Source organism: Sander lucioperca, chromosome 24 (assembly GCF_008315115.2).
Source record: "Sander lucioperca isolate FBNREF2018 chromosome 24, SLUC_FBN_1.2, whole genome shotgun sequence".
Lineage (NCBI taxonomy): Eukaryota > Metazoa > Chordata > Actinopteri > Perciformes > Percidae > Sander > Sander lucioperca.
In genome coordinates, this window is record NC_050196.1 from 10,160,839 (window position 1) to 10,184,612 (window position 23,774).

The window sequence follows — 23,774 nt, forward strand, 5'->3', positions numbered from 1 at the left end:
CACACAAATAATATGCGGTGCAAACATTGTAGTATTCAATTCCGCATTCAATTGTGGGTCCCTCATCACACCTCTTTTGTTAATGCCCCCCCTTCCCCCCAGCGTTTTCTACTGCATGATATATGTGTAAGTGTGTGTGTGATGCTCTCCACCCCATAGATCTCCAGACCTGCTATCAAGGACAAATTGTCCATCAAGGTAAGATGTCTCCAAGTGGACCCTTCGTAGAAGTAGATCCCAACTCTTCCCACCCCCATCGCAAAGTTCGGTTTCTCATCATAGTGGTGTCTAGATCTCATGCTAGCTATCAAGGCTTAGTGTTTATATTTGGTTCGTTAGTTGACATAAAAGGCAACAAGAAATGTGGATCTATGTGCATAAGCAGTTGCTAAAAAGGATGCGTACGCTGTTTAAACATTTTGGTCTTGCTTTTGATTTATGTAAATGTCTGTGCCCTTTCCTGCTTTGGCTCACACACTTTTCCCTCTGCTGTCTTTTTATCTTTAAATGACAAGCATCAGCGCGGCATTTCTAACTTCTTAACAATTTTGCAGCCAGTCTCCTTTTTTGTGGGCAGCTTGGCCAATCATATTCTTTTCCATTCTTTCCTATGATCGCAAGGCTATTCTTTGCCACTGCATCAGCACCTAACAATTCTTTTGTATCACTGTCCTGCCCTTACAGATTTATGTTCGTGCTCAGTTTGAGTATGACCCGGCAAAAGACGACCTCATCCCATGTAAGGAGGCAGGCGTTCGCTTCCGGGTGGGTGACATCATTCAGATCATCTCCAAGGACGACCACAACTGGTGGCAAGGAAAGCTGGAGAACACCAAGAACGGCACAGCAGGCCTTATTCCCTCACCTGAGCTACAGGAGTGGTGAGTATAACACCTGACAAACAACAAAACTTTTTATCTGTTCTGTATTTCTGGGTGTTCACATTCAGTGTTAGGGACACCTAACTAAAGCTAATGCAGTCTAATACAACAGTCTTGCAATAGGTCCTACCCTCATGAAGGTTGTAATGTTTGGTATTTTATTTTTTGAATTGTTGTGTTATATAGAGAGGCATATGAGGTCCACACAAAAGTATAAAAACATCCCTGTTCAACACAATACATTTCATGAGCACCAAAAACTACAGCCTCTAAAATAACCATATAGTTGAATCCACACCTCTCTACAGTTTCAACAAAAACATAGCTGAACATTATAATTTTCAGGGAAAGTAGGATTTATTGCAGGACTGTATTAGACAGCATTAGCCAAGTGTACCTAATAACCTGGCAACTTAGGATAGTTTGGAAGTCTGTAAATTACGATTAATCGGCAACTTCCGAGCCTGAAAAGTGAAGCCAATGAAGTCCCTTAAATCTACATTCTGTCTAATTTCCAGCAGGAGGCAGGACTCCGCTGCCTCCAAAAAGAGGTCTGACTGTATAGAAGTCTATGAGAAAATGACCCTACTTCTCACTTGATTTATTAATAAAATCAGCAAAATACAAGTTTGTGGCTTGGAAGTTCTGGCTGCGGTTACGACTGGCTACTCTTTACAACACGTCATAACCTTGTCCTAGAAAGCGTTGTAAAGCCAGCCACTCCTGCCAGGATTTGAATCTGTTACTTTTTTTTTTTTTGATGTGACAGATGTGTTACCAATATGCAGCAGGAGTTCAGGAATAGCTTCTACAATGCTCAGCCAAAGACACAATGCTGGTCCTTGTATCTGTGTGTTTATTTTTCTTTTCTGGCTATTTATGCAAACAAATGATTTACTTCCTGTCTGTGTATGTATAATATAAAGCCACATATACATATTGAATCACAGACAAGGCCATTTAATTAACAGTACATGTGTTTTTTTCAGGCGCGTGGCGTGTATAGCGATGGAGAAGACCAAACAGGAACAGCAGGCCAGTTGTACCTGGTTTGGCAAGAAGAAGAAACAGTACAAAGACAAGTACCTGGCCAAGCACAATGCAGGTAAGCCAACAAACACCGTAGCATACAAATGGTGCAACAGAGCTAAGCTAACCCACTACAAGCATGTCATTTCTTAGATCTGGTTGTGCAGTAAAAGTGTAAGAAATCCACTCTCAAATTACACTTAAGAGTTGCAGTACTACCCAAAGGTAGTGCTTTGGAATGTTTGCCAGGGCCTTACTAGATAGCCTATGTGTCATGCAACCCATAATTCAATTTGGAGCACAATCTCACTTACTAGTGATTCTATTTTCATGCCATTCAAAAAAATCTGATGTTTTTATTGAAAGGCCTTGTTTAAAGGGCATGTGGCGTAAATAATCACATTGTTGCACCTTTGTTCAGTACGTGTAACTGCTGCACGCCTGTTGCATTTTCCCTCTGACAGACCTCTCCCACTGCTGTCTCGATTTTGCCTCATTTTTCAGTAACTAACGGTGTTGCAATTAACAGCTTTTGATGTTTTCAAGTTTTGTTAGGGTGTTTTTTTGTTCAATTTGTCTTGTTTTCGGTGTCTTTTTATTAACCCTTCCGCTCCTACCCTCTGTCCATATTTCATGCTGTCTCTTACCCAATGACATGGCTGCATGTAAGTAACTCCAGACAGCTGGCGTCCAACTTCTGTGTTTTTCTTCCTCCTCTGTCTGCTTTTGTACCCCGTCCTCCTCCTAATGTCTCCTTGACTTTTGATTGAAGGCTGCTTTGTTTGGTTTGTTATTAGCAATGTAATTCAAATTGACGAGATTCTTGTCAACTTTGAATTGCTCAGCTTGGTTATACTTTTTTATCTGACCAAGGTTAATGCAAATAAGCAAGTTTTAATGCTTTCTCAAGGTATTTGATCTTCATCAGGTCTATTTGATGCACATTATGGCATAATTTGAATAACCCAACTGATTCCATGCTTGATTTAAGCCACAGGGACAATACATCAAAATTAATGTTAATCTCATTAGTATTGCTTGTGGCCCCTATGATTTGCTATTAGGTTTGCATTTATTTTTTTAGATTTAGATTTGTTTGTATTCACATTGTTATGAAGTATGTACACTCATTTGCCAGTGTATGAGGTACATCCAGTTTAAACTAATGCAGTCTGATACAGCCCTGCAGTGAATTCTACCTTCATGTTGTCAATCAATCAATCAATCCTTTATTTGTGTATCACTTTAAAACAACCAAAGTAGACCAATTGCTGTAAAGAAGAATACATAAGACATAAAATACACAAATCACACAAGTCATAAAATACAATACACATAAAACATGAGAAAAAATAATAACAGCCATACAATTAAAACAACAAAATCAAGTAATAATAATAATAACGTGTCAAAGGCCAGGGAGAAGAGGTGGGCTTTAAGAAGAGATTTCATAAACAGTTGAGTCTAGTTTTTGTTTCAACTGTTTTTAGAGGTGTTTATTCAACTCAGTGGTCATTTTAGTGTTGGCTTGTGGTGCTGTTGAATTGTATTCTGTTATACTGAGCGGTGTTTCTAATATTCTGTCCACACTTTTTATATCAATTAGTGGAAAACACCTACCCAAACTACAGCCTCCATTATAACCAATAAGTTGAATCAACATTAAAACCTTCATGAAGTAGGATGTATTGCACGACTGTTGTATAAGACTGTGTTCTCTAAAATACTGCTGACTGAGTGTATATTAACCACTCGCTCCTCATTCCTTTAGAGTCATAGTCTGTTTATTTTTGTATAACACGTCAACCTTGTTAGCCCTTTACAGTTGATACTGTTTCTTCTCTGTTCTGCAGTGTTTGACCAACTAGATCTGGTGACCTATGAGGAAGTGGTCAAAGTGCCATCATTCAAAAGGAAAACACTGGTCTTGCTTGGTAAGTAAACATTTTATTTGTGTAGGTACGAGAGATTGACAGATATCCTTTTATTTATCTCAAGATAGAGAGAGATCGAGGGAAATATCTTTATAGTATGTCATAAAATAGTCATAGTATGCCATGGAAATGTCATATCAAACATCATAGTATAGTATGTTATAAAAGATGTCAAAATAAATGTCATAAAACATTCGTAATATAGTATGCCATAAAAATGTTTAAAAAAAAATCATAGTATGTCATAAAAAAATGTCATCAAAAAATTTATAGTATGCCATAAAGTAATTAAAAGTCATAATAAATGTCAACTAAGTCATAGTATTGAAGTGTCTATTACTGGGTTGACCAGCCTGTTACATTAATTCAGTTCTCTGCTGTCTCCTTTTATTCAGGTGCGCATGGAGTTGGTAGAAGGCACATCAAGAACACACTGATTACCAAACACCCTGACCGCTTCGCCTACCCCATCCCTCGTAAGGAGAGACACACTCTAACATAGCAACTACACAAGTTAACAAAACAGCTCGAGGTGGTTACATACTGTATGTCGCACTAAAAACATCTCATCTCATCACACGACCTGCATGAACTGACGCATCTAAACGCCTCCAAATCAGCTACTGATTTGTGGTTTGAAGCTCCTGTTGTGGTCAGACTTGCATTATTGTCAGATGTGGACAGGAAACAAAAGCAACATGTCTTAAATACCCTGCCCCTGCTGCAGACCCCATTTTATGTACTATGACAGGGTTTTTCCTGGCTCAGAATGTGCCTTTGGGGGGACACATATTAAGTGGGGGGTGTGGGGGCTGGCCCCCAGGAAATTTTGACATTTTTAGGCACCAATTTATGGTGAAAATGTCTATATTTATGTCAAGGAAAACACAATATTCTGTTGGCAGGTAACAATTCAAAATCTAAAAATATAATGCAGTAAAGAGGCGTTCGCATCCAGGACCATGGGCCTGGATCTGACTACACCTGACCCCAAAGTCCAGTTTGTTTAATTAATATGAACAGTGCTTTTTTATAAGTTGAAAAATGTAGGAGTGGCTTACAAAAGAGAACTGCAATTACTGTTGTAGCTAATTTGTACAATAATATAATAGTGTTATGAAGTGTAATGTTTTCTATTTTGAGCCTACATTCTATTGATTAATACATTGTCAGTGATGTTGGATATACAGTAGGTTAACGGACGCCCTACTGTCAGACTCGGCATGCATGTGAACCGCAGATTAATTGCAAAGTTTAACCATCATAGCGTGAAATACAGTTTAACTAAACTGCTGCTGTTACGTGACCGGGGCTCAGCAGAGTCTCTCTGCAGCGGGACGCCGCCGCCTCTCAATGCTGATAAAGCGGTCAAAACTGTGGTTTTCATCCGTAGCCTACTCCCATACCGCTCGCATTAGGTGTTAAAATTAATTGTACCAAAACACAGAATTAGATTACTATTTAATTTATGGTTAATGGTTATAAAACTGTCTCAATTCAATACTGATGTCATCAGACGGCAGCACAGCCTACCACGTGGACAGACAGCAGTCAGAGCTCCGGCAGAAGGCTGCCAGCTCCATGCCGGTCAGCTGCAGTTTCTCGCTGCACTGCTGGTCCCCTGGGGAGGCATGATCACCTGGAGAGTCCGGTACAGCCTGACTCTGCAAATGGAGATCCCATTAGCGCTAGCTTCACAGTGGAGCGTTCAGATCCAGTCAAATCAGCGCCAGCCGCATGCATAAAATATAGTGGCTGTTAATGAGAGGGAGGCTAGCTGCTGAAAGTCGCTTTGGCGCTCGTGATTTTCCTTTGGCGCTGCTCAAACCTCTTTGAGGGGCGCCAAAACTTTCTCTGTGCAGGAAAAACTCTGTATGATTTTTCTCTCTATTCCTCCTCCATCTGTCTCTCTGCTCAGACACAACTCGGCCTCCTAAGAAGGACGAGGAGAACGGAAAGAACTACTACTTTGTGTCTCATGACCAGATGATGCAGGACATCAGCAACAACGACTACCTGGAGTATGGCAGCCATGAGGATGCCATGTATGGAACCAGGCTGGAGACTATCAGGCAGATCCATGCACAGGGCATGATTTCTATCCTGGATGTCGAACCACAGGTAACAAAGGTGTTGTGTGTGTGTTTTTTTTAAAGTTCTGGAATCACCTCTTCTCCATAAAAGGTATAACAGCAATCTGACTGGTTTGGGCCTAGTCACGTTTCGGCACCACCAAACAGCTGATGCCGGAGTTCAATGCCATCACCAATGCCATTGTAAAGGCCACGACCACACAAGGGCCATCGAGAAAAAAAGAGGAGAAAATGTCAAAGATCAAGATTCAACTGCAAATAAAGTTTTAAAATCCATTACTTATGCCTGTTCTACAGTCGTAATAAAAATGGCTTTTTCGCTTTCTGTCATGTACCAGGTGCCAAATATCATGCAAGCACTGCAGCATTAATCTGTCTACACGTGATCTGCGGTAAAACCGCGAGGTAGGGGGCAGAGCAGAGAGGCAAAGCGCTGTGCAGGTATACGTCATCATTGCTTCTGGAATTGGTTGCGCCTTGAAAGTTCAGCGCCGACGAGGTCAAAGTGGAAATAACTTCTGCTGCAATTTTGAGCAGTGCGCGACGCCAAGGGTAGCGGTTTTACCGGCTTTATGGATATGCAACAGTTCTGTTATGTCTGAGTTATGTCATTATGGAACATTTTGGTGCTGGTTTTTGTGTCTCACTATTAATTGCACTAATGTTGAATACCATTATTATTGAGTCATTACCATTTATTTTTGTTTGTTTATACTTTACATTACGTGGGAATAAATGCACATCTACAGTTTTGTTACATCTATTGGCCTCAAGTTACCTCTTGTTGAATTGCTCCATTTTTACTGTAGTTTTACCGACATTAAAACATTGGTTTACAGTTTGTTGGGCAGTTTGGGTGGAAGTACTAGAGTAACAATACAAATCTCTCTCTCTCTCTCTCTCTCTCTCTCTCTCTCTCTCTCTCTCTCTCTCTCTCTCTCATCAGGCACTAAAGATCCTCAGGACAGCTGATTTCGCTCCCTATGTTGTCTTCATCGCAGCTCCCACTGTCACCCCAGGCATGACTGAGGTACAGTCATATTTAGTCATAGCCATACTTTCTTGCTTCCTCTCCCACTCATGCTAGTTGTATTTGCACATATTCACTAACTCTCATTCACTCCAAACTCAGTCACTCTGGCATTGTAGTCTGAATTCAGAGGCGTTTCATCTTAATATTTAATAAGAACACTTTCCAAGCTTGCACTGTTAGTAAACAAAGATGCAATGTCTCTGTGTGAAAAAAACAACGCCTTAATTTCCGTTTCTGTCATCCTTTTTGCTTTGCTTAATGTTTCCTTCACTGCACACGCCCTGTATGCTTTAAGCATGTTTGTATTTTCTTTGGCATGCCTATTTTCATTTTCACTCAAGATTCCAAAGTGGTGCAAGAAACTGCCTGTAAGTACTGGTTAAATGGTGTAAGTTCAGCTTGTTTGGAAATTGTAGAAAGGCATGTCTGGCCTCTGTGTTTGTGTAGCTCTAGTAGTTGCCTAGCTGTACCCACTTTTATTCTTCTTGATCTCCTCTAAAACCTCTAATCCCTCTAATAATCCTCTTAATAATGTGTTTTCTCAGTGGTGCATCTTCATTTTTGATGCATCATTGTCTCCTCTGGCCCAACCCGACCTCTCTAGTTCATTGTTCCTGTCCTCCCTGTATCCTGAATGATTTGGGGGAATTTATTTCATCATGTTGTTCTCTGATCAGTATTGTAATTTTACTATACTATGACTTTTTATATTAATTGTTTTTTTTCGACACTGCAAATGTGACTATAATGTAAAAAACACTTATTTCTAATTCTAAATATGCGTGAATTGAAGTAAAAACATATAGAACTACTAGACCATGAATGGAGCCTTGAAGCACCTCACATGTAACAAACAACGTTAAACTCCCTCTCTCTTTCTAAATCACATCCTCAGGATGACTCTCTTCAGCGGCTCCAGAAGGAATCAGAGATGCTGCAGGGGACCTACGCTCACTACTTTGACCAGACCATCATCAACAATGAGATTGATGACACCATCCGACTGCTGGAGGAGGCTGTAGACCTGGTGTCCACCACTTCTCAGTGGGTTCCCGTCTCATGGGTCTACTGACATACACTCAACGGCAACTAGCTCATCACCCTGAACGATCCAGCTCTTATCCAACATGGATGCTAAACTTGAGTCAAATCCCCTTGAATCACATCTTTCATCAGAATCACATATTTCCGTAGATAAACTGTTGTTGAAAAAGAGGGAAATGGAGAAATTAATGACTCTAATGCCTCACTGCAGAGACTTCATCCTGCCCCTACCCCTTTTTCTCAACAGCCTCAAACGGCACATTATTGTGTAAATATATACATATATATATATATATATATATATATATATAAATGATAAAAAACGAAGTGAATATGGTTCTGTCCTAGTCGAAGGGTGGGGAGTGGAGGGGCAGTGTGGTAGACATTTTGTACTTTTCTTTTGTAATTGATGGATGGGTGGTAATATCGGTAAGGCAATAGCGAGCATGACCATAAAGCAGTCGTGTGTGTGTGTGTGTGTGTGTGTGTGTGTGTGTGTGTGTGTGTGTGTGTGTGTGTGTGTGTGTGTGTGTGTGTTGACCTTTAAGGCACTTCTTGTGGTACTCTGTGTCCTCCTCTCCAATCTCCTCGGCCACTGTGACAAACAAGCCGAACTTTAAAGCACATTAGAAGCTGCTGTAGTGGCGACAAGTAACTCCCTCAGCTCCAAATGCAAGTTTGAGTGAAGCAGGAAGCACAGAAAACTTGGCAGTTTCTTTCTCCCTCACCCACCCCCAGCCCTTTATTTATTTCACTGGCCCTCTGTGCCTGTCAGTTTGTTGAAGGAGCACACTGCATTCCTCTACGCTGTCTTTCTGTGTGTTGTTGTAGCCTATTGTACCATGCTTCCCTTCCAAACCTCTGATGGTCTTTGTTTACATCTCAGTTTGCACAAAATGGACAATGAAGAAGATGTGTTCTGCATCTCGTCACCTCACAGTTTATATTTTTACCTGCCTACTCTCTCTGGTTGGTTCTCCCCACCCATACATGAAATCTAATCAGTGGTCAACAGACCTGGACTATCGTTCTTGGGGCACGATCAGCTATGAAAAAGCACTTGCATCTACCACTAAACATGGCTCCTGAACTGGAAAACAAAAAACTAATGGAAAGGAGAAAAAATAAACTGCCTTTTCAGAGACTCGGGGAAGAAGTCTGTAACACCTATGCACACCCCTGGTGTCTGCTAGGCAGACTGCCACGATGACCATTTTCTTCTTTCCCCACTCAAAGAGTGAGCCATGCTTGTTAAAACTAAAGTGTTCATAGGAATGTCTGTGGAAGGGGAGGGCCTAATGTAGGTGGGATGAATCCAATCCTAGAGCCACCATTTTGGAACTGTTAACTGTTGTCTTTAAACATATAAAGGAGTATTCTTGTTTTGAGGGAGAGAAAATAACTCAAATTTTGTGTGTAAATGTTTCAATGGTGCGTACGTCATACGAGTGAATTAACAAGAGCCTGTGTATATTAACTCTTAAAAGAAGCTCAGTATGTGACATAACCTCTTCATACTTTACCAGAAGTGGCACAACGCTGCCCCACCTACAGTAACTTAGTATGTAGGCACATCAGTTAAAGGGTCTTGATAATGAAAAAAGATTTAAAAAAAAAAAAAAGTAAATATTTTCAACTGTGTGGCATGGTTGCTGTTGTTCCACTTCAAGTAAAGTATTTTCATTTCAAGTCCTGTGTAAATTGACCTCTGCAAATGACAAAAGCAGTTCTTCTGTATGAAATGTTCTTTTTTTGTTATTTCATTTAAAAAAATATATTTCCTTTTACGTGTTTAAAGTAAACTGCCTCTTCTTCCTTCTGATTCTTTTCTGATGTGTATGTGTGGGTAGACATATTTTCTAGTAATTTACATACACATTTAAAAGTCCAACAAGGATTTAATTCAGTCTAACACACCATATAACTGCTTTTTAAAGATTGTGCATAACAAACTAAACTTTGAGGATAATGTCTTGTATCTCTCGTGTGTGAAGATTTGTCTATTAGATTCAGTACGTTTACATGCACACAGTTGTTTCAACTGCTGCATACACCTACAAATCTTACTTTGGTGATTTCCTTGGGGTCAAAATATACACTTTAACTATACTATAACTACTACTTTAACTTTTAACTATATTTACACAGAAAGGAAAAAAAGTAAATTTGTTTTATGTACTTAAAAGTTTACCAGTACATCAGAAGCACCTTAGTCATTTCACCAGTTTCTTGCAAAGAAAAGTTAATTTGTTCTCCAGAGCTTTATTTAGAAAGTTCTTTGCACCGGTTCTCTGAGGATTCTCTCAGTTTTCCTCTGCAGTAAACATTTGTCCTTGGAGACAATAGTGTCCCATCAGTCAAAAATGATATCCTGAAAATATTTCTTCTCATCAGTTCCTGTAATCCTTTCATCAGATTTCTAAGTGACAGTTCCATGTTTGTTAGCTCCTATGGAAGCGCAGGACGGACAGCCTCTCATTTCCAGCTCTGGTCGACGAGCATGACTCTCCCCTCAACCACATTTGCCCAGTACACGGATAATCTCCTCTGGTGAGAAAAGGAAACATTACTATACTTGTTATCCAGAATGTTGCACTCAAAATCATTTCCGAGGCATCAGTTTACTCCCCTGGATCGTTCTCCGCTATAGTAATGAGGTAGAATAACCCTTTGCTGGAGAGCAACTGTGCTACCACAGGTAGAAACCTGTTGGTCACCTCTCGCCCTCGGCCCAGGCAGCCTCTATACCTGTGCTGCCCACCTGAAAGAAAAGCACACATTGATCAAATGCTCCTCATCTCTGAACTGAAGAAGTTGCTGTACAGAGGCCTCGCCACCTCTTCTGAAGGTGAGATCACATAGGAAGGGTTGAAGAGAAGGACATCCACTTTTCAACTTAAGCAGGGCAGGAGACACTCCGCCTAAAAAAGGAAGGAAAGGAAAACAACCCATACAATTCATTTAAACATCCAGAAGTCATGTTCAGGTGAACTAATGATGACGCTGTGCCTGACGTCATCAGCTGCAGCCTGTCTGTGTCTTTCTCCTGGGCGTCAACCAATAGGAAAGAGTCCTCCGCCGGCTCGTAAACTTCTCGGAAGCCTCCTCTTCCAGCGTGCCAGTAAACTGGTGTGGGATAACTTGCAGACATGTTCTCTTCAGTTACCAGACTCGCTATCCACCTGCACGTGCTCCTGGCTCACCATTTAGTAAGTGACGTAACGAGTTCTGTCTTGTTGGTAGACTTTTACACGGTGTTGCTGTTTAAACGCTTGAGTCAGATTTACCGCTAGAAGTGCCGCTAACACGCTGAATAAAAGCTGTAAATTAAAGCTACGTAGCTAGCCAGAATGTGTTAGCCAGCACACTCACAATCCACTTCCTTGTATACAACCTACGTCATGATGACGTACCTTCACCCTGCTTCATGTTTGCTTTATGCGCTTTTGAGCACTCTCATTGGAACGTACGGGGCTTCCCGCCGAACACTGTATCCAGTTCTCTTAATACATCCATGCTTCATGTATATTGATTACACATCAGTCTCCTCAAACAAAACAAAATACTTTTATAAAGGCAGATTGTACAAATGAATAGTTTGAATGTACTGTAATGTATGTTTCATTTTAGATATGTAATGTTTAACTATCAGACACAGAGGGATTTTAATAGTGTTCAACCTGCCTTGTTGGTGTAAAACAAAACAAAAACACATCAGTTTCCTCTGCTGCTGAAAAAAAGATGGCTTCATTTAAATAAGTTACACATATTTTGCTACATAGTGAAATAAAGACTGTAGTATTCAGATCCGTTGCTTAGCAAAACTATAATACCACACTGTAGAAATACTCTGTTACAGATAAAGGTCCTGCATTGGAAATGTTACCTGAATAAAAGTATGTACAATCAGGAAAATGTATTTGACCTATTCGAAGTACTAAATGCAGAAAAATGTAAATTAATTTAAGCAGTCAAACTAATAAAAGAAGCAGGAACCATAAAAAAATTCACTCAGACCATTTACTCTGACTTGTGGATCATTATTCAGATTGTGGAGTAAAAGAAACAAAACCAGCGTAAAGTTGAAAGTACGCAAGTATTTTCAGCAACGTGTACTTAAAGCATCAACAGTAAAAGTACTGATTATGCAGAAGAATGGCCCACATCAGTTATTTTATTATATATTATTAGATTACAATAACTAATAGTAACTATAATAGTCTATGCATAATCTAAACATGTTATTTGACTGCTTTTTAAGATGTTTTATATGCTGTTAAATGTACAGGAAGTATCTAAAGTAAAAGTAGTCATGCAGGCAGAATGTGTATGTTTATTGCACCATATTATATTTATAAGAGCTTTATGTGTAAAGTACTTTTCTAAGCAGAGTAACCAATCCACAGTATAGCAGCACACCAGCCTTCTTTCACCCCTGGTTGCAGCCCTAATATTAATATGTATCACACATGTCATTTGTTAGGCACTTTGTCTTTGTGTCAGCTGGATTTATTCCTCCTTAAGAAAAATATATTTACTGAACCAGAATAATCCAATAAACTCTTTTTCTCCCCAGATGAGTGCAGAGTGCAGAGTATTGTATGTCATGATTTTTTTAAATAAAAAACTAAGTAATAGTGGTAGTATATATTATGTACTCTACACTGTGCATGCCATGAAAGTGGACATAAAACATTTTTTTCGTCAACCCTAGTTTCTACTTTTCTCTAAGTTCCCCTACTCTAGTCTCTACTCTTCTGAGTTTCTCTACTCTAGTCTCTACTCTTCTGAGTTTCTCTACTCTAGTCTCTACTCTTCTGAGTTTCTCTACTCTAGTCTCTACTCTTCTAAGTTCCCCTACTCTAGTCTCTACTCTTCTGAGTTTCTCTACTCTAGTCTCTACTCTTCTGAGTTTCTCTACTCTAGTCTCTACTCTTCTAAGTTCCCCTACTCTAGTCTCTACTCTTCTGAGTTTCTCTACTCTAGTCTCTACTCTTCTGAGTTCCCCTACTCTAGTCTCTACTCTTCTGAGTTTCTCTACTCTAGTCTCTACTCTTCTGAGTTTTTCTCTAAGTTCCCCTACTCTAGTCTCTACTCTTCTGAGTTTCTCTGCTCTAGTTTCTACTCTTCTCTGAGCTTCACCTGTCATATTACTCTACTAATCTCTTCTACCCTGCACTACCTTTCCTAACCTTTTCCTATTCTAAGTGTCTTATCTAAGTGTTTGCAGATACGCTGGCAGCGAGCAGGTCTTGAACCTGACGACTATTATTGCTTTTTGTGACACGTGTCTCAAACCCTAGTCATAGTATAGTATGTCGAAAAAAGTGATGATAAAGTCAGAGTATTGATTGATATCTTTTATTTTGAACATGTAAATAAAATAAAACATCAGAAAAAAATAGTAATAAAAAAAAAAAAACAGTTAAAAAATAAAACTCCATAATTTCCAGTACTTAAAGACCTCTATTTACACATGCAAAAAGGAGTAGGAAGAAGTAAAACGTATGTACTCCTACCATATAGTATATATGGTATAGGATGTCGACAAAAGTCATAGTATAGTATGTCGAAAAAAGTCATAGTAAAGTATGTTGAAAAAAATGATAAAAAATCATAGTATAGTATGTTGAAAAAAAGCGATACAAAAGTCATAGTATAGTATGTCCACTGGTTACTTGTGTCAAACATTTGTTTGTTTTGTGTGGACCCCAGGAAGAATAGTAACTACAGTAACAACTAATGGGGATCCTAGATCAATAAAGTAACTCACTAGTCGCAGTGATCATGTGATTGTCGGTATTTTCCCAACCCAACTTTTACACACGTTTAATTCATTGCGACTTTTCCATGTAGTGGTCAAGCTAATGCAAGTTAGCTTTTTCTCCTTCCAGTTTTAGACTTTGAAAATGACAGCACCACAGAGGGATGAAACCCTCAACCTCCAGTCTTCATGAGAGTTTAACCGTCACCTTAGCTTGCTTCAATCCTTCAATCTCAGATTATTGAGTCAGTAATTTATCTCAGTGAGCTATTCCTAATTAATCATTTAAGTAATCAACAAATTAACCAATCAATGAATACATTAATCAACCAATTACCAGATAAATCAATTAACCAATTAATCAATCAATTTTATTTGTCACATGAAATCAATTAGTCTACAAGGACAAAGTGTGAACAACCAATAATAGAATGGAAACTTGAAATGTCAGCTTCAGGAGTAGCTCACTGAGATCAGCTACTGCCTCAACAATCTGAGGTTGAAGGATCAAATCCCACATTTGTCTTGACAGTTTTTCAACCTCGTTCCTCTGAAATGTGAACGATAAATACACTTCCAACCAGTGCAGAGTATAAGATCAGATAGCTCAGTGTGATGGAACACTGTTTAGAGGAAACACAGGTCATGGGTTCAATCACCCTGACTGACCGGGGTTCATATCCTACATTTCACAGAAAATTTCTTTCTTTCCTAAACCCAAAAGTTCGTCTTAACTGCGTACTGTAATTGCTGGAGGTGGCGGCTGAGGTGGTGGCAGAGTCGAATAAGCATCAGCCCTTCACCCAGGAGACTCGGGTTCACGTCCAGCATGCCCCAGCAGGATGCACACAAGGTAAGGTTAGGCTACCTGAGGGGGGTGGTGCCACACCAGCAACGACCAAAGGGGCGGCATTGGGGTTTAGACAGTTGCAGAAATCCTGGTAGCAGTCAGGGAGTAGTAAAGTACTCCGACTGCCACCAGGGTTTCCCCAACTGTCTTAAAAGGTGCGCACAACCCCGAAGGGGTTGTGCGCACCTTACCTTTTGCCGACTGCAACAATGAATTTTTTTCTCTAAGTGTCATAAAGACAACACAGGGCTTTCACCCAGGAGACCAGGGTTCATGTCCCACCTGTCATGGTTCAGTACTTTTCTAATCCCAACTGTCCTCGTCATCTTTATGGAGACTCAGACAATTGGTAATTGGAAGGTACTTTTCCATGACACGGGACACAAACCCCAGTCTCCTGGGTGAAGGACCTTGTATTCCTGGGTGTTGGACCTCATCATAAGGTGTGCTCCTCACAAGTGTTGAACTCACAACCTTGTGTTTTTCTAACCAGTGTTCCATCACACTGAGCTATTTGATCTGATACTCTATGCTGGTTGGAAGTTGTATTTATTGGTCACATTTCAGAGTTGAAAAACTGTCAAGACAAATGTAGGATTTGATCCTTCAACCTCACATTGTTGAAGCAGTAGCTTATCTCAGTGAGCTATCCCTGAAACTGACATATCAGCTGTTGGTACTATTATTTGTTGTTCACACTTTTTATTTGTCTATTTCTATGTGTGTCCTAAGTGTTTGCACATACACTGGCAGTGAGCAGCTCTTGAACATGACAACGTGCTTGGTCGAGACTATTATTGCACACTCTCAGTGCCACCCAACCAACCTCCCAGCACGAAATTACAGAAAAGGCTTTTAGTATTGGAGGAGATACCTGTAGCTCAGTGTGAAAGAACTCTGGTTTGAGGAAACGCAGGTCATGGATTCAGTCATCCCGACAGACAATTTATTTAAAGGTTTTACACCCAAAAAATGTACATCCACTTTTATGTAATGCAGTTTAACTGTGTAACAACACTTTTAGACATTTTGTATGACTTTTACATAGATTGTTTTTGACATAACACATAATACTACTACTATTACTTTTTTATAAGTACATACTATACTATAGCTTTTGTATCCCTTTTTTCGACATACTATACTATGACTTTTTTATCATTTTTTTTTTTTACATACTATACTATGACTTTTTCACTTTTTCCACATACTATACTACGGATTTTTATCACTTTTTTCGACATACTATACTATGGCTTTTTTATCACTTTTTTTGACATACTGTACTATGACTTTTTCCCCATACTATACTACGGATTTTTATCACTTTTTTGACATCCTATACTATTACTTTTTTATCACTTTTTTTGACATACTGTACTATGACTTTTTCACTTTTTTCCACATACTATACTACGGATTTTTATCACTTTTTTCGACATACTATACTATGGCTTTTTTACGCACAAAAATCATGACATACAATGCTATGAGTATACTGTGAGTACAGTCTGAAGAAGGCATGAATGAAGTGAAGGCGCTGGCCACCAGCTCCAGAGCAGCGGGGAAGGCTCGGTGCTCTGCCTTCCTGATTCTGTCCGACAGACTCTCCTCTGGGTCGCTGACCAGCACTGGCACCGCCTCCTGCATGATGATGGCTCCTGCATCCACTTCTTCCTAAACACAGATGAACAAAAACAATGGCTGAGTGAAAAAGATTTTGGTTTAATATATGATGTTTCCACAGTATGCCATACTTACTGCAACAAAATGGACTGTGCAGCCAGTGGCCCGTACCCCAGCCTGGGCCAGTCAACCCACGATCCAGGCCTCTTCATGTGCTCGAAGCTGGCGTAAGACCCTCTGAGCAGCCAGGGGGGGAACCACCAGCACCGCCCCCAGGCCTCAGTTGAAGGTGCGGGACATCTCCTCCTCACTCAGACCCCCCCTCCTTTTGGAGCCAGGAAAACACTGGGGGGATGCTCCATCGAGACACATCTGAGTGAAGGAGGGAAATATGCACGAGAACCAAGAACTACAAAGAGACCACTACATTTTCAAGAGGGGGGAACTGTGCTGAATATGAAAAGAAGGCTGCTTATTTATGTTTACAATGTGCACAGCGGTTATCCTACTAGGTTTCCACAGGAAACACTTTTTTTCGCTGCCTCACACTAGGTCATCATAAAAAAGGTAACTGATTTCCAAAATGCAAATGCAGCTTCATCCAGAGGCACACCACCCTTCCAGATTGCTAAAACATGCTTCATTTGAAAATCAAGTGTCCGCGTGCGTTCAACATAGGGGTGGGGGGGGGAATCGATACAGCATAGTATCGCGATATTTTCCATGGCAACACTGTATCGATACAGATGCCAAGTATCAATCTTTTATTACATATGTGTTGGTCCCATTTTGTAGCAATAAAACTGAAGTGAGATGAACCAACAGAGAAATTGATCTTTTGAGATAAAACAGATGTTGACAAAGTTTCCTTTTGGGCACATCATTTGAAATTTGGAAAAATTTGAAGTTGGAAAAAAGGTAATAAATTGCAATATATCGCAGAATATTGCAATATGTTTAAAATCGCAATAATATCGAATCGTGACATAAGTATCGTGATGATATCGGATCGTGAGGCCTCTGGAGATTCCCACCCCTAGCACCTAAATCCACTGCCAGCCCCTGGGACAACACCTGAGGGATGTTACACCTAAATAATTTAGGAATGCAACTTAAAAATAACTTTCATTATCCATTAATCTGCTGATTATTTTCTCAATTAATCATTTGCACTGTAAAATGTCAGAAAATGTGAAAAATGCATGAATGTCTCAATGTCTGTGTTTTGTTTTTTTACAGTCCACAACCTAAATATATTCAGTTTACTATGATATAAAAACAGAAAGTCCTCACATTTGGGTAGGGTTACAACACGTTAAATAATTATTCTTTACCACCAAATTTCATGGCTGGATTATTTCTCAGCAAAAACAGACATTATGGCAAATGGAGGGTAAATCCATTGGCCAAAGAATGGCAGGAAGCACCAGGGCTCAGAGAAAATGTTGTCTTAATGTTGTACCAAAACAGTAAAACTGCAACGAATGCTACCAATTGTTTGGGAAAGTCTTAACGTGTTACCACACACAAATACATTAAAAGTACACTCAGGTCCATCTTGTGACTGAAAAGATGACTTACCGACAGTCTGTCCTGACTTGCCAAAAGGGAGCAGGGGCGCTGTAGCTCCGGTTGGCCCTCTCCAGGAGTTTGCGGACCAGGCTGAAGCCGTTGCTGGGGACCCCAGAGGAGACCAGTCCGATCAGCAGGTCCCCCTCTGCGATGTCCCCGAGCCTGGGCAGCTGGGCCCCGCGCTCCACTGCTCAAGACCCAGTCCACTCAGCTTGAACCACGGCTGGTAACAGGGGACCCCTTTCGGATGATAGACACACCAAAATATGACTATTTATCTCACTACATCACCATGCTTAAACAGAACATATGGGAATCTGTTCCATATTGGTGGGCCACTCAGTGGAGAACACGTTCACTGAAAGTGACGTATTGCGCAGCGTCAGACTGGCAGACAAAATCTCCCTGGACTCTTCCCATGTGTTGCATGGGGACTGAGTACCAACTCATGCCCCCCGGGAGGCGCTATAGGGTCCCAGATCGCAGATAGAACATTCATTTGTTCCCAGTCTTGTATTGCAAGACACATTTCCATGCCTACAGACAAAATAAAACTGCAAACAGAGAAGAGTTTCATCTGAATGATATTTTACCGGAGATTTGAAAAGGTTTCGGCTGAAACTTCTGAGCCAAATTTGGATCCAATTTTGTATAGTTATTACTTGGCCGATTTGGTATCTGTCAAAACTAAATTTGAGTCAAGGTATTTAGTACTTTCATTTGATTCTTATTTGTTCCACGACTCGTGGCAAACAGTGGACATGAAGATTGATAGACAGATCTTTCTCCTCCAAAAAGGTTGAGTTTGGTCCCCACTCCGTCTGTCCCAGGATCGGGGCGACAAAACCTGCTGCCCCCAGGTCAAACAGCCCAGCAAAGCCTCCCAGTTCTGCATTACACCCTGGAAAAAAGCAGTTATGCTGCTATGGTTACTGCTCCATCCATTCTTTATAATTTGGCTGCGTTTGTATTAGGGCAGTCCATGGATCCGGTGGCAGGACCCCTCTTTAGACTTGTGACTGGGAAAAGCAGCAGATGAACACGTGCTCACTACGTTTTATAAAAGGTCTCTACCTTTTATATAAATAAAGGAAGACAAAATAAAATAAAGGAAGACGTTTGGGACTGAATGATGGGCGCATAATCATGTATTTTATATCAGTCTATATTTTTCTTTTTAATTTAAAAAATGTACGGTCAGCTTTCACTGATCAGAGCATCACCTTCACATCATGACTTCTGCAGGATGAGACAGTTCTGCTGCACGTCATGATGTTTTTTGTAAGGACACTGAGGACCATTCCTATCCAGCCATGATGACCTTAATAATAAAAGATGGTGACACCATGTTTACTTCCTGGCATAACTCAGTCCTAATGCTTTCAAGTCGCAACTATCATTTAAAGCCATTCAGAGTTGGTTAGCTTTTCAACAGTACGAACAAATCCCCTACTGATTCTAGAGAGACAACTCATTACAATTATTTAGCTGATGCTACAACTGTGTAACTGATGAACAACTTACAATAACTGCATTCAGCCATGTGCATACAATCCTTCTGCTTCAAGTGCTACAGTTAGAGACAATAAGAGATAAAGAAATTGTTTTGTTTTTTACTGAGACCAAATGAGACTCTAGAAATCAGGTTGCTCAGCAGTGTGGGAATAGTATAAGTCTCAATAAGAGCATCACTTAACAACAAACACATAACACAAGTGTAATACACCACCACACAAAGATCTGTCCAAACACTGACAGACCTCAGCCAGGATTAGAACTGCAAAGACAACTACTATTCGGCAACTATGTTGATAATCCATTAATCGGTTTGAGTCATTTTTTATGGAAAAAAGGTCTGAATTCTCTGATTCCAGCTTCTTAAATGTAAATATGTTCTAGTTTCTTCACTCCTCTGTGACAGTAAACTGAATATCTTTGAGTTGTGGACAAAACAAGAGATTTGAGGACGTCATCTTGGGCTTTGGGAAACACTGATCGACTATTTTCACCATTTTCTGACATTTTATAGACCAAACAACTATTCGATTAATTGAGGAAAATCATCGACAAACATTGCGTCATGCGTCAACTATTTCCCTTAAACACTTTGCAGGTAGGGATCAGTTTTCACAGCTCTAAAACAACTTGCTCAAAAGTACTTAATAATAATAATAATAATATTATAATAATACTACTGTATCTAAACATACACACTCTCTCCATCACCAATCTGACACCTACAAAAAAAGTTAAGGGTGTCAATTAAACAGCTGCTAGACAGACTACATAGTATACACACCGGTGGTTTGGGCTCCGTCTCTCTGTCCTGACAGCTTCAGTAAATACATCTCCGCTCAGCGAGGATTCTCTTGATGCCTTGTTTCGTTTATATTGTCAGGAGCCGGCGCTGAGCTCTTTCTCTTCTTCCTCCTGCTCCCAGGTGTTGGGAAATGATGTTACCTGGGAAATACCAGCCTGAATTAAACCACATGAAATAAAACTGCTGATTATCCCTCCTGAGGCAACAGGACACGCTGTGTTCATAATGTGAATTAAACATTTCATGCTGAATCACCTCCCACGATGCACACTTTGTCCTAACTTGAAGATGTTCTATGTCATTTGAAGTTCTAATACTGGATGTGATTATAACATGATACGCTGTGCTTAACCACCATACTGTCTCCGCTTCTACAGTGATTCTAGTGACTTGCACACATTTCAACAGTTTTGATACAACATTATGTGACAGCTAACCTGTTGTGATGGATTGAAAAGTTTCCTAATAACTTATGTAGTCGTCAATTAAAGCCACCCAAAACAGTTTCCAAGAGGCCAAAGAGGATCTTTAAAATACCATTAAGTCCAAACAACATTCCAAAACACAAAACGATTCAATTTGAAATGATTGAATTAGGCTAAGCTGTAGACAGCATGTGCAAATTCTCAATTAAAAACAATCGTACATTAAAATTGTTGTTGATTAATGTTCGGTCAACTAACTAGCTATTTCTACGCTAATTATTTCATGTTGACAATTCCACTTAAATACATAACATTAAGATGGTCAAATGACCACTTGACATTTCTAGGATTTATTCACTGCAAGCTCTTCAATCTTCCCTCAAGGCAACTATTTCTGCATTGGTAAAAGTCAGGTTTTAAAGTCTAAAAGTTACCCATTTTGCTGCTTATGACAATGAGCAAATGCTGAGTACAGCTTCAGAGCTTGTTCTCTTAGGGCTTTTCTTTCCTCTGGATGCATCCTTTCTAGGCAGCAATAGACATTTAAGCTTAGCCTTGAGTATTAGCACTGCAATCTTCCAAGCATTTGCATTAGCAGCTTTTTCCCCTCTTAGCTACTGAATCTAACACCAGCTAAACTTGTCTCAGATTACTGTAGTTTCCTTTTTGATCTCATACACAAACAACACAGGATCTCATACACTAACAACACAGGATCTCATACACTAACAACACAGGATCTCATAACAACACAGGATCTCATAACAACACAGGATCTCATACACTAACAACACAGGATCTCATACACTAACAACACAGGATCTCATAACAACACAGGATCTCATACACTAACAACACAGGATCTCATACACTAACAACACAGGATCTCATAACAACACAGGATCTCATACACTAACAACACAGGATCTCATAACAACACAGGATCTCATACACTAACAACACAGGATCTCATAACAACACAGGATCTCATACACTAACAACACAGCCAGTGGGCTTCAACACAACATCTCAGATTACAGACTGATTTTATGTTAAGCCGAATACTTCCCACGAAATGTGGACTTCCTACACTGGCACCACTCTCTCTAACCTATAACCAATACATCGTATTGTAACAGATGATTGGATTAAAGAGCAGACAATTGAAGTGCAACTGTTTTGAAAGCCTATTAAGTCTCAAATGCAATCACTGCTTTTTTTAAATTGTGTTTTTTTCCCCTCACAATTTTCTCCACATGCTAATCTGCCATGATAGTTCTCACAATGTACATGTGATGTATTATAATGGATTGGTCATCATCAATAAAAGGACGCCAGAAAATGTCTGATTATTACTGTTATAGTTAAATAATGCTTCCATCAGGCCTATATGTACCCGTCAATAAAATAAACGTTATTAGAATGTGTTAATAATTGCTTAGCCTTACAGCAGTGAAACACAAACAGTATTAAACAACCTAGATTAACTACGCTAAACTAATTAATAGTGGGTCTTAATTGAACAATAAAAACGTCTGCCTACATTTAGATATTATAACTCGGAATGTTTTTCAATTCAACTGTTTAAACGTTATATTACTATTATTATATGTAAGGTGACTGTAAAATATATTAAACCACTGCTAACCAGCTGAACCTTAAAAGGAAGGTTAAAACCGATTTAGTCAGCACATATAACCGCAGTTTATTTACCGTTACAGCTGTAAAGAGGCTACGTAAACTACGTAACTACGTCTACACGTGGCATAATTAGGGAAGCGCTTCTTTTAACGTGGTAAACACGCTACATGCTACTTTCAGCATGTCGAAAGTTTCACAAGTTCAAGTAAATGTAACAGGCCAGAGAACATGTTGTTATTAGGATAATAACGTTTCAAGTTCAGGTGCATGTGCTTACCTGGTAAGATGTCTGACCCAATAATAAATACATAAATAAAAACGAAAGGAGCCGGAGCCCAAGTGTTGTGAAAACATCCGAACAGGTTCTCTACGAAAACACTTGCGTGACCACTTCCTGTCGATTTTTTTATTTATTTTTTATTTCACATTAAATCAAACAAATGCACCATTAAGCATTTCATTACACTAAGAGTGGTACCTCCAGAAAAATAGAGGTTTACAAATAAGTATTATCAGGTAATATAGCATGGTGGGATGTCTTACTGAAAGTATTTAAAGTCCAAGCTGTCAAGTGGGCAGATTTCCAAATTTGGAATAGTCAAACCTTACCTGTAAAATATAAAAAACATACCATTAGCTGAGCCAGAAATCCTGTGGTCACTGTCCCAACAGAATAGAATAAATCATTCCCAAATATGCAAAGATGAGAGGTGAGTTTGACTTTAGTTGTGGATACAAAGTGAAATTAGCACAACTCTAATTTGATATAGCCTACAGCATAACATAGCATATCCGTCATATCATATATTCACTCTGTGCTAGGTCTATTTAGAAAAGCCAAATGATAAAAAGTGTATCTAAATCATTAGATACACTTTTCATCACAATTATAGGATTTAGATAGCAAAAAGATTACAACTGGAACCATTGAGAGAAGATGTGTGTGATTTTTATTGTGACTAAATGATCTACCCATCACCATACTTTGACCATAATGGCTCAAATTGTGTTCTACCCTCCCAGCATGCCTTGCAAGGGACTGAGTCAGCCGAGGTGCATGGTGAAGTATGTCCAGCAGATGACAGCGTTTCACTTTAAATTTCCTGAGGTGGCCAGTTTTCTCTCTTTATATTTTAATTGGAGGACAGACACTGACTCAGTTTTTTAAAGAAAACTAGCCATTTCTGATTCTTCAATTAGACATGAAAACAGCAGTGAAGTATCCTTTGATAAGCCAGCTGTATCCACAGTCAAATCAATATCCAACCTCACCACACAGACATTGATACTATTGTAAAATAATAAATAATTAAAGATGGAGCTGCTCTTGCAGGAAGTAACAGTAAATTGAAGGGCTTGGTAAGTGATCAGTGATCCATGACTTGCATCTTCCACACACACCGCATACACAGGCAATTATGCCGTGCTGAACCATGGTGAGTTCAGAATTACTCCGAAACTGGGTTAACAGCTGCCTGCATCCACTCTCCAAATGCTTTCAGCATACACACAGACACACACACACACACACACACACCGCCACGTATCCATGCACAGACAAT

At 39.7% G+C, this 23,774-nt stretch overlaps 2 protein-coding genes and 1 long non-coding RNA gene across 21 annotated transcripts in view; 1 reads left to right on the forward strand and 2 right to left on the reverse strand.

Moving 5' to 3' along the window:
• Positions 1–9,610, forward strand: part of LOC116044632 (peripheral plasma membrane protein CASK-like) — a 44,347-nt gene extending 34,737 nt beyond the window's left edge. For 7 of the 18 annotated variants that reach the window (XM_031291980.2, XM_031291979.2, XM_035998493.1 and 4 more), the window contains 9 exons: positions 160–198; positions 685–881; positions 1,871–1,986; positions 3,764–3,844; positions 4,240–4,320; positions 5,763–5,965; positions 6,884–6,967; positions 7,312–7,338; positions 7,866–9,610. In XM_031291980.2, the coding sequence (XP_031147840.1) occupies positions 160–198; positions 685–881; positions 1,871–1,986; positions 3,764–3,844; positions 4,240–4,320; positions 5,763–5,965; positions 6,884–6,967; positions 7,312–7,338; positions 7,866–8,042 (1,005 nt within the window). In that variant the 3' untranslated portion in view covers positions 8,043–9,610. The remainder of the gene's footprint in view (positions 1–159; positions 199–684; positions 882–1,870; positions 1,987–3,763; positions 3,845–4,239; positions 4,321–5,762; positions 5,966–6,883; positions 6,968–7,311; positions 7,339–7,865) is intronic. The other 11 variants (XM_031291990.2, XM_031291993.2, XM_031291992.2 and 8 more) reach the window with 6 other exon arrangements.
• A 564-nt stretch (positions 9,611–10,174) lies between these two features.
• On the reverse strand, positions 10,175–11,184 carry LOC116044651 (methyltransferase N6AMT1). The gene is given in 6 exon segments (XM_031292055.2): positions 10,175–10,529; positions 10,532–10,565; positions 10,648–10,745; positions 10,748–10,775; positions 10,852–10,935; positions 11,007–11,184. Coding segments are annotated over 6 exon segments (477 nt in total). The 5' UTR covers positions 11,166–11,184; the 3' UTR covers positions 10,175–10,455.
• A 4,814-nt stretch (positions 11,185–15,998) lies between these two features.
• Positions 15,999–22,574, reverse strand: LOC116044653. 2 transcript variants are annotated; one of them, XR_004103725.2, is made up of 4 exons: positions 22,490–22,574; positions 20,126–20,286; positions 17,836–18,066; positions 15,999–16,626 (listed from the first exon to the last, which is right to left on the reverse strand). It is a non-coding gene; the product is annotated as an uncharacterized LOC116044653 (long non-coding RNA). The 2 variants fall into 2 exon arrangements; XR_004896581.1 differs by having other exon boundaries at positions 15,999–18,066.
• Positions 22,575–23,774: the final 1,200 nt, after the last annotated feature.